The 14666-nt window shown below is 43.6% G+C and overlaps 1 protein-coding gene across 1 annotated transcript in view; it reads left to right on the top strand.

The window, feature by feature from the left end:
- Positions 1–356: 356 nt before the first annotated feature.
- DNAH8 (dynein axonemal heavy chain 8) overlaps positions 357–14666 on the top strand; it is a gene marked incomplete at its 3' end in the record, with an annotated part of 261455 nt that continues 247145 nt past the window's right edge. The window contains exons 1-4 of the mRNA XM_079779684.1: positions 357–482; positions 2515–2704; positions 3210–3373; positions 10550–10726. Coding sequence (XP_079635810.1) covers positions 372–482; positions 2515–2704; positions 3210–3373; positions 10550–10726 — 642 coding nt within the window. The 5' untranslated portion in view covers positions 357–371. The remainder of the gene's footprint in view (positions 483–2514; positions 2705–3209; positions 3374–10549; positions 10727–14666) is intronic.

Here is a 14666-nt window from a genome sequence, read left to right as displayed (position 1 = left end):
GTGTTTCAGCCGAGATTTGAAAGATAAATTGGAATGAGGTAGGCAAAAGAGGGGGCTGGGATAGGGGACCAGTTTGTGTGTAGGCGCTGCCTGAGGCCTGGCCAAAAGGAGTGGATATGCAGAACTCGGGGAAAGGAACCAGAGGAAGCCCCAATGTAAAAATTCCTATATTGACATCTTTTTGTAGACACAAAACAATTTATTCCACAATCATACCAAAAACGTCTTATAATAAAGAGAAGCAAGAAGCAGCAGTGTAAGGGGCAGAGTAATCCCCCACATTTGATCAGTTTTGTGATCATATGCTAAATTCTTGACTGTTGTTTTCAGAATGTGGTCGAATTATTGCTGGAGTAACGAAAGGGTCAAAAATGATGAGATTGTATATAGACAATGCAGCCCCGGAGAAACTAAAAGGAAAGTGTGTATTTTTTGTTCGCTGTCAAAATGATAGTGCTATAAATCTTAAAAATATTCATGAGGTATGTTTACATTTTGTTTTCAAATAGATAGTTAAACATTTTTCCAGCTTTATTGAGGTATAATTGACATATAAGATTGTGTAAGTTTAAGGTATAGAATAAGTTGATCTAATGTACTTTATAAGTATATATATATATATATATATATATATTATTGATTTCAGAGAGGAAGGGAGAGGGAGAGATAGAAACATCAATAATGAGAGAGCATCATTGATAGGCTGCCTCCTGCATGCCCCACACTGGGGATCAAGCCTGCTACCCAAGCATGTGCCCTGACTGAGAATCAAACCTGGAACTCTTCATTCCATAGGCTGACACTCTATCCACTGAGCCAAACTGGCTAGGACTCTAATGCACTTTATATTCAGAAATGATTACCATGGTAGCAATACCAACATATCCATCACCTCACATAATTACCAATTTTTTTTTGGTAATGATGTTTAAGATCTACCCTCTGAGCAGCTTTCAAGTATATAATACGGTATCCTATATAATAAAGAGGCAATATGCAAATTGACCATGACTCCATCACAAAGATGGCTGCACCCACAGCTGAGGCCAAGTTCCCATAAGGAGACTTAATGAGCAATCAGCAGGGACCTGAGGCTACGCCCTCCCCTGCCCCCGTGGGGCTTGACAGGGGACCTCAGGCCACGCCCCCCCACCTGGCAGGGCTTGCTGGGGGACCTCAAGGTGCACTTCTGGTCCTAGTGCTGGGCTAGGGGACCTCAGGTTGCTCCCCCCACCCCAGTGCCAGGCCGGGGGACCTCAGGCCATGCCCCCCACCAGGTGGGGCTTGACGGGACTTCAGGCCGCACCCCCCACCCCAGCACCGGGCCAGGGGACCTCAGACCGCACCCCCCGCTTGGCAGGGCTTGACAGGGGACCTCAGGCCATGCCCCCCACCCAATGGGGCTTGATGGGGGACCTCAAGGTGCAACCCCAGTGCTGGGTCGAGGGAACTCAGGCTGTGCCCCCACCCAGCGGGGCTTGACAGGGCACCTGAGGCTGCGCCCCCCCCCCCTCCCGGTGCTGGGCTGGGGGACCTGAGGCTGTGCCCCCCCGACCTGGTAGGGCTTGATGGGGGACCTCAGGCCATGCCCCCCACCCAGCGGGGCTTGAAAGGGGACCTCAGGCCGTGTCCCCCACCTGGCGGGGCTTGACGGAGGACCTCAAGACATGCCCCCCACCCTGGTCTGGGCTGGGGGACCTGAGGCTATGTCCCCTGCCCGGCAGGGCTTGACAAGGGTGGGACTGGCCGGGTCTGGATCTAGCCTAATGGGGGGGGGGGGGGGAGGCAGCCGGGTCTGGGTCTCACGCGATTTTGAAGTGCATGTGGGTGGGCGGGGACTTGACTCTGGGTCCCATGGTGAGCCCCAGACTCTGACAGGAGGAAGGTTTTCATATACATTTTACTAATTTTCTTTCATCTCTGACACTTCTATTATAGAGAAAGGGCAAATAGCAATATTAAATTATTTCCTCTAATTAATCCCCTTTTAATGTGCACGAATTTTGTGCACCGGGTCACTAGTTGTTAACTATAATCACCATGCCCTATGGTAGATTCTCAAACATACTAATAACAAAGTTTGTACCCTTTGACCAATGTTTTTCCATGCAAAACTCTGAGCAGAGGGCTGGTTTTGTTGCTTTTTCCCTGGACTGGCACAGTGTTTCTGATTCCCTTTTCAGAGACCGGGCAACTTTCAACTGAAAACTTTGTTTATGCAGGAGGCCCAGTTTCATTTCCCTCACATTGCACAGGCTCCAGGCCACATCTCCGTCCCTCTGTGGAAATTAAAGCACCAGGGGAAGTTTTACTTGCTGAACAAGCATGTAAATGGTAAAATGAGGGCAGAATATAAGTTTGATGATTTTAGAACTCTAATATTCACAACCACGTAAGCTTTCCTAATAGTTTATAAAATGTATTGTCTATGCTTATTGTAATGTAAAATAGGTTATGATTGTCAGTTCTTTATTGGGATCAGCATGTAAAAACATTTGAACACTGCCCTTTCAGGAAGTGCTGGTTACTCTTCTGGATGCCTCAAAAGGACTCCTAAATGGGATCAGGAATATGCTGGCAAAGATATTTCTGCCAGCTATCCTTGCAACAAATAATTGGGGTGCTTTAAACCAATCCAAGCAGGGAGAGTCAGAAAAACACATTTTTACTGAAACAATCAACAGATACCTTTCATTTTTAGATGGTAAGTATAACATTTCTTGTCTAACACATTACTAAAAATGAGAAAATGAACTATATGTTATTAAAAATAAGCATGAGTTAAAAAAATTCCATTTCAAAAGAAGATGTTAAGGTACCAAAGATGTTAAGGTACCTCAGAGAGGTAAGGTACCAAATCATTAGCACCTCTCTTTCCCAGGATTTTTGCAGGAGTAAGATAAGTTGTCATTTTTGTTTTCTATTACAGCAGGAGGATTCTCTTTCTATATTATTTGTGAAAAATTCCACTATATTTAAAAAGATATAATTTATTATAAACTCTTTTTTAAATATATAATTACACTATTTCTATTGTTAAAGGACAATTTTATTAACAAACCATCAATTCACAATCTAATGATCAATTAGACTTATATTTTTATGAAGTATTAGGTCTCTAACTTTTTAGTAATTACACCTTGAAACCACACAGTGATATTTAACACATTGACATTAAACACCTCTTCTCAATATTTTTTTCCTTTTAGGTGCTAGAATAAGTATTGAGGGAACAGTTAAGTTAAAGAGTGTAGACAACTTTGATTTTTCCAAACTGCAAACCTTTGAAGAAGTGACAATCGCAGCTAGCAATTCAGAAACTGTTCGTCAGCTAGAGGACGTGCTTATGATATGGTACAAACAGATCGAACAGGTGAGCTAACTCAAGTAATTTCATCAGGTATGAGTCATAGTCACATCTGTGTTCTAGGCACTGCAATTTATCTCTAAAAGTAAAGGGAAGAGGAATCTTCTAGATTCTGTTATGAAACTCAGCCTATTCTTGACTCCAGTGCAAAATTCATTGTCCTCTATGGACCACTTAAAATCAATTTTAGGATATTTTTCACATTAAGAAGGAAATTATAACAGTATGGGTTGAGAATGAAATAATGAAGAATCAGGAGTAGCCAACATTTATCTCTAATACTTTATATATTGTTTATATTCTTCAGAAAGAGAGAGAGAGAGAGAGAGAGAGAGAGAGAGAGAGAGAGAGAGAGAGAGAGGGAGGGAGGGAGGGAGGGAGGGAGGGAGAGGGAGAGGGAGAGGGGAAAAGGACACAATGAGTGCTGGGCACTAAATAAATACCTATTGGTTGATCAATGGAATTGTCTGGATTGACAAAGATGTCCAAACTAGGCTCATTCATACCAGTACTACTCTGGACATGTAAGTGTTCTCTGGCAGTAACAAAAGCAATGTTAGGAATGGGGTGTATGTCAACTTTCTGAGAGGTGCCAACTTATAAACACTACTAAAAATCATGTAATTGCTCCAAACGGAAAGAGGACTCTAGGAGCCAGCTTGCATATCTCTAGCTTATGAGCACAGGACAGTGGACCTAGAAAAGAAAGTCTTCAGTTAGGTGAGGACTGGGGAGAAAAATCTTGACCACGCAAGAGTTAGACAAGAGCATTTCCGATATTCTCATACATAGAACTATGTTGGAAGCAGGAAGGTGCAGTTGCAGTGAAAAAAATTGGAGGGCTTTGGAAACTCCGCCACGGCCTGGAATGCTGGCCACAGAATTTGTTTCCACGTGTCACTAGGTAATTGAAGTGCATAACTGCCCAGCAGAAAACTCCTGCAGCCGCCTACTCTGCCACTGGAGGAAGGGGGAGTTGTAATCCGTTGTGGAATCAAGCTCTGTCCCACACAATGGCCAAGGAGGTCCTCTCCAATTATTATGATCAATCAATATAGATTTTCTTTCACAAAAATGAGCAAGGAAAAGAAAATAGTTTGACATAAGAGACTTAGCAACCTGAAATAAGAAAATCAGTAGTTGGGCAATTGTAGCAAATGGCCTCCAATTAAGCAGAATAAATGCAGGAAATTGAGAGATCTGTAAAAAAACAAACAAACAAACAAAACCATAAAGAATAAACCTTGACCTCTTGTCATACACAAAAATTAATTCAAGATGGATAATAGACATAAATAAGAAAGCTAAAAGTGAAAAAAGAACATAAAACATGAATCTCAAAAACATGTTGTATGAGAGAAGCCACAATTAAAAACAGTTATGTGAAAAACAAAATAAAAACCATAAATGAAAAAGAAAAAAAAAAGAAAAAACAACCAAAAGCAAAAGAAAAAAGCCATAAATGAAGCAGAACATAAGACCATAGTAATATGTTCTTAAGCAAGATACAAAACCCAGAAGCCATGAAAAAAAAAATGATAGGTTTGGCTACATTAAAAAGAAATTAGTAACTTCCACATGTCAAAAACCACCATAAAGTTAAAAGATAAATGACTTTCTGGGAGGTTATATTATGAGCATGTATAACAAAGAGTATCCATAATATATAAAGACATTTTATGAGTTATTAAGAAATTGACAGTTCAGAGAAAAATAGGCCAAGGATCTGAACAATGTATTCAAGGAAAGTACATGGAGACGTTTGACCTGGGAAAAAGGGGGTGTAGGAGTGACATGGTACTTTCACCGATTTGAAGGGATTTAATGTGAAATTGAATGTGTATGGCAGAAGTAAGCCAGAGAGAGTGATGGTTATAAGGAGAGAAATGGAAATGGAATGTGCTGAATCACTGGAAGTCTTCAATTTGAGGCTGGATTATCACCTATGAATAATGTAACAGGAATTAAATATCAAAAGGGTCATTTGATTTAAAATTTAAAAGTTAATTTTAAGAGTCGTTTTCATTCTTTAATTCAGTTATTCAAATTATATAGACCTTTAGCCATTTAAAAAAGCTTAAATTATGTCTCCTATCATCTATTTAAGAAGGTAGAAAAGCTTGTAATTAGGTTAAGAAGAGTTCCATAAACCATGGTTAAAATTACAAGCATTTTCTGGATTAAAAATAGAACTTTAATAGGTTTGAAAAATCAACTATGTATTTTGCCTCATTTGTATCCTTAAAAATTCCACCACAATTTAAGTTATGAAAAGTTATGAACATTAAAAGGTACAGAAAATAATATAACACACATCTCTGTAACTGAGATTAAACAGATACCATCCTCTCTAATAAAATGGTAATATGCAAATTAATCATCACTCTGCTACATAAGCCACGCCCACCAGCCAATCAGGGCGAGTATGCAAATTAACCCAAACCAAGATGGCTACAGCCACAGAGAGCAAGGTTTCCCAGGTAACAGAACAAGCCAAGCTTTCCATAGCCGTTGCAGGCCTAAGCCTCCACTCAAGCTACAAAGTTTCAATTATAGAAGGTAAACAAATTCAAACAAATGGCGGCAGAATGGAGCTTGAGAGAGCAGGCCAGGGTTGCCAGTGGCAACAGGGGAAGCAAAGCTTTCCGCTCACCCTGGCTGGGCTCACCCGCTTAAGGCTACAAAGTTTCAATTGTAGAAGGTGAATTAACTGCCACAGAAATGGCTGCCGCCCCGGAGGGAGCAGCAGGCTTGGCTCCGCTCCAGGCTACAAAGTTTCAATTGTAGAAGGAAAATAAATCCCAGATACCAGGGCCTCTGCTTGGGTTGCCAGGGGGCGTGGCCGGCCTGCAAACCACCACAGGCCCCTCGCTCAGGCCGCCCCACGCCCCAAGGGAACCCCACCCTGATCTGGGACACCCTTCAGGGCAAACCAGCTGGCCCCCACCCGTGCACCAGGCCTCTATCTTATCTAATAAAAGAGTAATATACAGATTGATCATCACTGCAACACACAATATAGCTGCCCCCATGTGGTCAAAGATCCTGCCCCCATGTGGACACAAGATGGCCACTACAAGATGGCCAGCAGGGGAGGGCAGTTGGGAGGCACCCGGCCTGCAAGGGAGGGCAGTTGGAGGTGATCAACCCTGCAGGAGAGGGCAGTTAGGGGTGACCAGGCTGGCAGAGGAGGGAAGTTGGGGGCAAACAGGCTGGCAGGGGAGCAGTTAAGCATCAACCAGGCTGGCAGGGGAGTCGTTAGGGGGTGATCAGGCTGGCAGGCAGAAACAATTAGGGGCAATCAGGAAGGCAGGCAGGCAAGCAGTTGGGAGCCAGCAGTCCTGGATTGTGAGAGGGATGTCTGACTGCCCGTTTAGGCCCGATCCCACCAGGATCGGGCCTAAACGGGCAGTCGGACATCCCTCCAGGAGTCCCAGATTGGAGAGGGTACAGGCTGGGCTGAGGGACAACCCCCTGCCGTGCACGAATTTCGCTTCTAGTCCCATATAATAAAAGGATACTATGCAAAATGACCCTAATGGCAGAACGACTGGGAACGACCGGTTGCTATGACATGCACTGACCACCAGGGGGCAGACGTTCAATGCAGGAGCTGCCCCCTAGTGGTCAGTGTGCTTCCACAGGGGAGCACTGCTCAGCCAGAAGCCGGCTCATGGCTGGCCAGCACAGCGGTGGTGGCGGGAGCCTCTTCTGCCTTTGCGGCAGTGCTAAGGATGTCCGACTAATGGCTTAGGCCCGCTCCCCAGGGCCATTAGTTGGACATCCCTTGAGGGCTCCCAGGCTGCCAGAGGGATGTCTGACTGCCAGCTTAGGCCTGAACCCCCGGGGAGTGGGCCTAAGCTGTCAGTCGGACATCCCCCGAGGAGTCCTGGACTGTGAGAGGGCGCAGGCCGGGCTGAGGGACCCCCTGATTGCACGAATTTTCAGGCACCAGGCCTCTAAGTTTGCTATACTTGCTTCAGATCTTTTTTATTTTCACTAAAGCCTCTAACCCTTTCATCTCCCTCCTTCTGTATTACCACTATCCTGATGTTATTGACTCCTCCCATTCTCTTTAAAGTTTGACACTTTTATTGCATTTACAAATTTATAAGCTTTATATTATAGGTATAAATTTTGTGTTTAAAATCTTTACATAAACAGTATAATACTACTAAGGATCCTGTTATAGGTGTTTTTTTTTCTCTCAATATTCTCATTCATGTTGGTACAACTAAATTTAATTCATTCACTGTATGGTATTCCTCTGTGAAAAAAATCAGTTTATTATATAGATGTTCAGACATCTAAGAGACGTTTAAATTATGTCTAGTAACCTCTGTTTAAGAAGTTAGAGAAGTTTACTTATTGATTCCCTCAGAAGGATAGTTATTTCTACTTTTTTTTTTTTTGCTATTACAAACAATAAAATACATATTTAATGAATATCTTTGTTCAGATCTCCTTTGTACATGTTCAAGAATTTCCCAGTGGAGCCCTGGCCAGTGTAGCTCATTTGGTTGGAGTGTTGTCCTGTTCACTGAAGGGTGGGGGGTTCAATTCCCAGTCAGGGCACATACCTGAGTTGCTGATTGGATCCCTGGTTGGGGCATTATGGGAGGCGGCCAATCAAAGTTTCTCACATCAGAGTTTATCTCCCTCTCCCTTCCCCTCTCTCTAAAAAAATAAAATAAAATAAATTTCCCAGTGGAACTGCTGAGAGCAGTAATGTATGGATAATTTATTGGGTATTGCAAAGCCCTCCAAATAGTGGTTATAGTAACTATAAAATATTAACTATAATATTTTGTACAGAAGCATATGAAAGTTTCCTTTTCTTTAGATTTTCATTACACTTGGGATTGTCAGATTTTTAATGGTTGCCAATTTATTGGGTGTGAAATGGTATCTTGATTTATTTTGCATTCCCCTGAATACAGGTGAGGTTGAATATGTTTAATGGCTCTTTACGTTTCCTCTTTGTTGAATTGCTTCTTCATATCCTTTATGTAGTTATATTTCAGATTGATGATAGCTTACTGAATTGTTGGAGTTTAAATAGTATTTTCTGGATGTTAATCCTTTCTTGGTTCATCTTGTGTCCTGCATTTTCAGATGGTACCATAAACACGTTTCTATTCCAGTGTTATGAAGATATTCTCCTACATTATTTATTTTAAATGGTGAAATACACCAGAATAAATACAATACAATACAATACAATACAATAAATAAATTATTGCAAAATTAACACCTGTATAAGCTTTGCAAAGTTAAGAAATGGAACACTGCCAGCACTTTGCAATCCCCTAGTATTCCTCTTCCCAATTTCAATTCCCCTTTCTTCCCCCAGTGGTAACCATTTTCTTGACAATTATGATATTCAGTTTCATGGTTTTCTTCATAGTTTTACCCCATCTTCTATATTTTCTTTAAAAGTTTTACCATTTTGTCTTAACGTTTAGCATCTGGAATGGTGTCTGTGTGTGTTTGGGTATAATGTGAGGTAGGAATCTAATTTTGTCTTTTTCCATATCGTCAGCCAATTTGTCCCAAGCTGTTTATTTAATAAGGCCATTCTTTCCTAACAAATTTGTAATGTCAACTCTGTAACTTATCAAGTTTCTGGGACCCCTTTTCTATCCCACTGGTCTACTTATTTGTTTTTTTGTACTTATACCATGCTGCTTTTATTTCTGTAGCTTTTTACTAAATCAATATTTGGTATGGCAAGTCCCTTTCTGTATTTTTATTCAAAATTGCATTGATTACTTCTGGTTAATTCTTTCAAATTTAATTTTAAGGCTAGTTTATCAAGTATCATCAAAAACCCTTTTGAGATTTTGATTGAAACTTCATTGAAAGTATACATTAATTTAGAGAAAAATGCCATCTTTATATGACTGAATTTTTCCGTTCACGAACATGGTATAATCTCTCCATTTCTGTAGGTCTTCTTTTGTGTGTTGGAAGAAAGTTTTCTAATTTTCTCCAAAAAGATAATGTACATCTTTTGTTAATCTCTTGATATCATTTTTATTATTTGTTATAGCAAGCCAATGCTATATGTTTATATTTACATTTTTAGATTGTTATATGATTTACAAAGAAATGCTACTGATATTTATATATATACTAGAGGCCCGGTTCATAAAATTCATGCACAGGGTGAGGGGAGGGGTGGTCCCTAAGCCTGGCCTGCACCCTCTCCAAACCAGGACCACTTGGGGGATGTCCCACAGGGATCTGGCCTAAACTGGCAGTCGGACATCCCCCTTGTGATCTGGGACTGCTGGCTCCTAACCGCTCACCTGCCTGCCTGCCTGATCACCCCTAACCACATCTGCCTGCCAGCCTGATTGCCCCTAACCACCTCCCTGCCGGCCTGATCACCCCTAACTGCCTCTGCCTATCAGCCTGATCTCCCCTAACTGCCCTCCCCTGCTGGCCTGGTCGCCCCTAACTGCCCTCACTTGCAGGCCTGGTTGCCCCTAACTGCCCTCCCCTGCTGACCTGGTCGCCCCTAACTGCCCTCCCCTGCCGGCCTGGTCACCCCTAACTGCCCTCTCCAGCCGGCCTAGTCGCCTCTAACTGCTCTCCCCTGCCAGCCTGATCTCCCCTAACCACGTCTGCCTTGGCCTCTGCCACCATGGCTTTGTCCAGAAGGATATCCCAATGGATGTCTGGAAGATGCCTGGTCTAATTAGCATATTACCCTTTTATTAGTATAGATATATCCTGCAACCTTACTTTCATTAATTGTAAAAGTTTGTCTTTTAGATATTCTTGAATTTTTAGAATGTGGTCAACCATGTCAGCTGTGATGATTCATCTTTGTTTTTTCATTTTTATTGGAATTCTTTTGTTTTTTTATCTTGTTTTGGGATCTCCATTACCAGGTTGAATGGAAGTGGGTGGTGATAGTGGCAAAGTTGTCTTGTCCTTGGTTTCAGAATGATATTTTCTAAAATTTCACCCTTAAGTATGTTTGCTATAGATTTTTGGTAGGTAGGTACTATTTATCATTTTAAAGAAGTTCCCATCTATTCTTAGTTTGCTAACAGTTTTTATTCCTCAATGTTGAATGTCATTTATACTCTTAGTTTCCTTTGAAAAGATGAAAGTAACGAACTTTTAAAAGAAAGTAACATTTCTCTATTCTGTGAATATTTTTGATTGCAGGTACTTATTGAGAGTGAGCAAATGAGAAAAGAAGCTGATGACTCAGGCCCACTCACTGAACTGGAGCACTGGAAACGCATGTCAGCCAAATTCAATTACATCATTGAACAGATTAAAGGGCCAAGTTGTAAGGCTGTCATAAATGTGCTTAATGTTGCACACTCCAAACTGTTAAAGGTAAAAGGCCTGTATTTTAAAGTTTGATATACTTCAGAACAACCAACTAGAAAATTACTCTTCTGGAACTGCTTCTTTGCATCATATATGAACATCATATATGCAGAAGTACTCATCTTTGATTAAGGCTTTCTCATATAATAAGTTATTTCCAGAAGAGGGAAATGAAGTATAGAAATGAAGATTTAGTCCTCAATATTTTGCACACCAATTTAAACAATACTACTATGGGATGATTGCTATTAAAAAAATTTTATTTTGAAGTTGTAAATCAACAGAGGCTCATTAAAGGTCAAGAGCTACATGAGAAGTCAAAAGCAAAAATGCCTTCTCATCATACATTTCACTTTTTCCTAGAGCTTATCTTTATTAACAGTTTAGCTTGATTCTTTCCAGCTCCTTTTCTTTTTCTTTACTCTTCCTTAAAAATTATATATTTAGCCCTAGCCAGTTTGGCTCAGTGGATAGAGCATCGGCCTGCAGACTGAAGGGTCCAGGGTTTGATTCTGGTCAAGGGCATATGCCTGGATTGCAGATTGATCCCCAGTGGGGGGCGTGCAGGAGGCAGCCAATCAATGATTCTCTCTCATCATTGATGTTTCTATCTCTCTCTCCCTCTCCCTTCCTCTCTGAAATCAATATAAAATATATTTTTTAAAAAATTTAAAATATATATAAAAAGATGTCTTTATAACAATCTAGAGGCCTGGTGCACAAAATTTGTGCATGGGGGAGGGGTCCCTCAGCCTGGCCTGCACCCTCTTCCAATCCAGGACCCCTCAGACATCCCTCTCACAATCTGGGACCGCTGGCTCCTAACTGCTCTCCTGCATGCCTGCCTGCCTGATCACCCTTAACCACTCTGCCTGCCTGATCGCCCTAACCCCTCTGTTTGCCTGCCTGATCGCCCCAACCACTCGCCTGTGCCTGCCTGATCTCCCCTAACTAATTGCCTGCCTGCTTGATCGCCCCTAACCACTCTGCATGCCTGCCTGCCTGATCACCCCTAGTCACTCTGCCTGCCTGCCTGATCACCCTAACCACTCACCTGCCTGCCTGATCACCCCTAACCACTCAACTGCCTGCCTGATCTCCCCTATCTACTCACCTGCCAGCCTGATTGCCCCTAGCCACTCTGCCTGCCTTCCTGATTGCCCCTAACCACTCGCCTGCCTGCCTGATTGCCTCTAACCACCTCTACCTCAGCCCCACCGCCGCGGCTTCATCTGGAAGGATATTTGGAATGACATCTAGAAGGTCATTCGGCTGTCTGGTCTAATTAGTATATTATGCTTTTATTATTATAGATAATACATGAACTTTTATAAGAGATTTAAACAGTGCAGATAAAACAAGTGTCTCTTTTTAAAAATTAAATTTATTGGGGTAACATTGGGTAATCCTATCTAATAAAAGAGTAATATGCAAATTGACCGTACCTCCGCTACACCCACAAGCCATGCCTACCAGCCAATTGGAGCAAGTATGCAAATTAATCCAACTAAGATGGCTGCGGCCATGGAGCGAGGAGGAGGCTTGGGTTTCCCCAGCAATGGAGGAAGCCAAGCTTCCCACACACCCTGGTTGGCCGTGGACTCCACTCAAGGCTACAAAGTTTCAATTATAGAAGATAAATAAATCCCAACAAAAATGGTGGCAGCCATGGAGCTGGAGAGAGCAGGAGGCTTGCGTTTCCCTGGCAATGGAGGAAGCCAAGCTTTCCGCCTGCCCTGGCCTGCCCTAGCCTCCGTTCAAGGCTACAAAGTTTCAATTATAGAAGATAAATAAATCCCAGATACCAGGCCCTCCGCTTGGGTCGTCGGGGGGCGTGGCTGGCCTGCAAACCACCACAGGCCCCTCACCCAGACCACCCCATGCCCCAAGGGAACCCCCACTCTGATCTGGGACACCCTTCAGGGCAAACCAGCCAGCCCCCACCCGTGTACCAGGCCTCTATCCTATCTAATAAAAGAGTGATATGCAAATTGATAATTACTCCAACACACAAGATGGCTGCCCCCATGTGGACACAAGATGGACAGCAGGGAAGGGACCAAGTCTGCAAGGGAGGGCACTTGTGGGCAATCAGGCCAGCAGGGGAGGACAGTTGGGAGGGACCAGGCCTGCAAGGGAGGGCAGTTGGGGGCAATCAAGCCTGCAGGGGAGAGCAGTTAAGGGTGACCAGGCTGGCAGAGGAGGGAAGTTGGGGGCGACCGGGCCTGCAGGGAAGGGCAGTTGGGGGAGACCCAGGCCTGAAGGGAAGAGCAGTTGCGGGGGGATCAGGCCTGCAGGGGAGGGCAGTTAGGAGTGACCAGGCCTGTAGGGGAGGGCAGTTAGGGGTGACCAGGCCTGCAGGGGAGGGCAGTTAGGGGTGAACAGGCTGGCAGGGGAGCAGTTAGGCGTCGATCAGGCTGGCATGGGAGTGGTTATGGGGTGATCAGGCTGGCAGGCAGAAGCAGTTAGGGGCAATCAGGAAGGCAGGCAGGTGAGCAGTTGGGAGCCAGCAGTCCTGGATTGTGAGAGGGATGTCCGACTGACCGGGATTGGGCCTAAACAGGCAGTTGGACATCCCTCGAGGGGTCCCAGATTGTAGAGGATGCAGGCTGGGCTGAAGGACACCCCCCCACACACACACGTGCACGAATTTTGTGCACCGGGCCTCTAGTAACATTATAAAGTTTCAAGTATACATTTCTATAATGCATCATCTGGATAATGCATTGTTTGGTTACCACCCAAAGTCTAGTCTCCTTCCTTCCCCATATATTTGACCCCTTTTATCCACTTCAACCTCCTTTCCCCCCTTTCACCTCTGATAACCACCATACTGTTATCTACATTTGAATTAAAACAAGTCTCTCTTAATCACACACCCTCCCATCCCTTAACTCCTGTTCCTGAATGATAAGTACATAGAGATAACCAAAATTTTTTATTTGTTGGTTTTTAAAAATCTTTATTGTTGAAAGTATTATAGATGTCCCGTTCTTTCCCCCGTTGACCCTCTCCACCCTGCTCCCGCCCCCTCCCCAGGCTTTCACAGCACTATTGTTTGTTCATGGGCCGTGCATATATGCATATAAGTTCTTTGGTTAATCTTCCTCCCCCTCCTTCCTCCTCGCCCCCCCCCCCCCCCCCCCTGAAATACATCAGTCCTTTGCATGCTTCTATGTCTCTGGATCTATTTTGTTCATCAGTTTATTTTGTTCATTAGATTCCACATATGAGTAAGAACATGTGATACTTGTCTTTCTCTGACTGGCTTATTCTGTGACATTTATATATTAGAGGCCTGGTGCATGAATTCATGCACCAGTGGGGTCCCTCGGCCTGGCCTGTGGGATTGGGCCGAAACTGGCTCTCTGACATCCCCTGAGGGGTCCTGGATTGTGAGAGGGCGCAGGCCAGGCCTAGCGACCCCACAGGTGCACAATCGGGGCTGGGGAAGGACGCGGGAGGTTGGCCAGCCAGCGAGGGACCACAGGAGGGCTCCAGGGCATGTCTCACTCAGTCCCTATCAGCCAGAACCCAGCAGCAAGCTAACCTACCAGTTGGAGCGTCTGCCCCTGGTGGTCAGTGCACGTCATAGCGAGCAGTTGAGTGGCCTTAGCATATCATTAGCATATTACGCTTTGATTGGTTGAACGGCCGACCAGATGACCGGACACTTAGCATATTAGGCTTTTATTATATAGGATGAGTATACTACCTACATACGAAATGACATAATTTTGTGTTTCTATTTTTTATAACATAGTATCATAATGTATTATTCTTCAATCCCTCTTCTCCCAATAGCATATCTTATTTTAAAAAATCTTTATTGTTGAGAGTATTACAGATGTCCCCTGTTTTCCCCCAATTTCCCCCCTCCAGCCAATTCCCACCCTGCCCCAGGCCTTCACCACCCTATTGTCTGTATCCATAGGTAATGCATATA

Source organism: Cnephaeus nilssonii (genome assembly GCF_951640355.1).
Source record: "Cnephaeus nilssonii genome assembly, chromosome: 9".
NCBI classification, from domain to species: Eukaryota; Metazoa; Chordata; class Mammalia; order Chiroptera; family Vespertilionidae; genus Cnephaeus; species Cnephaeus nilssonii.
This window is presented reverse-complemented; position numbering and strand designations above follow the sequence as displayed.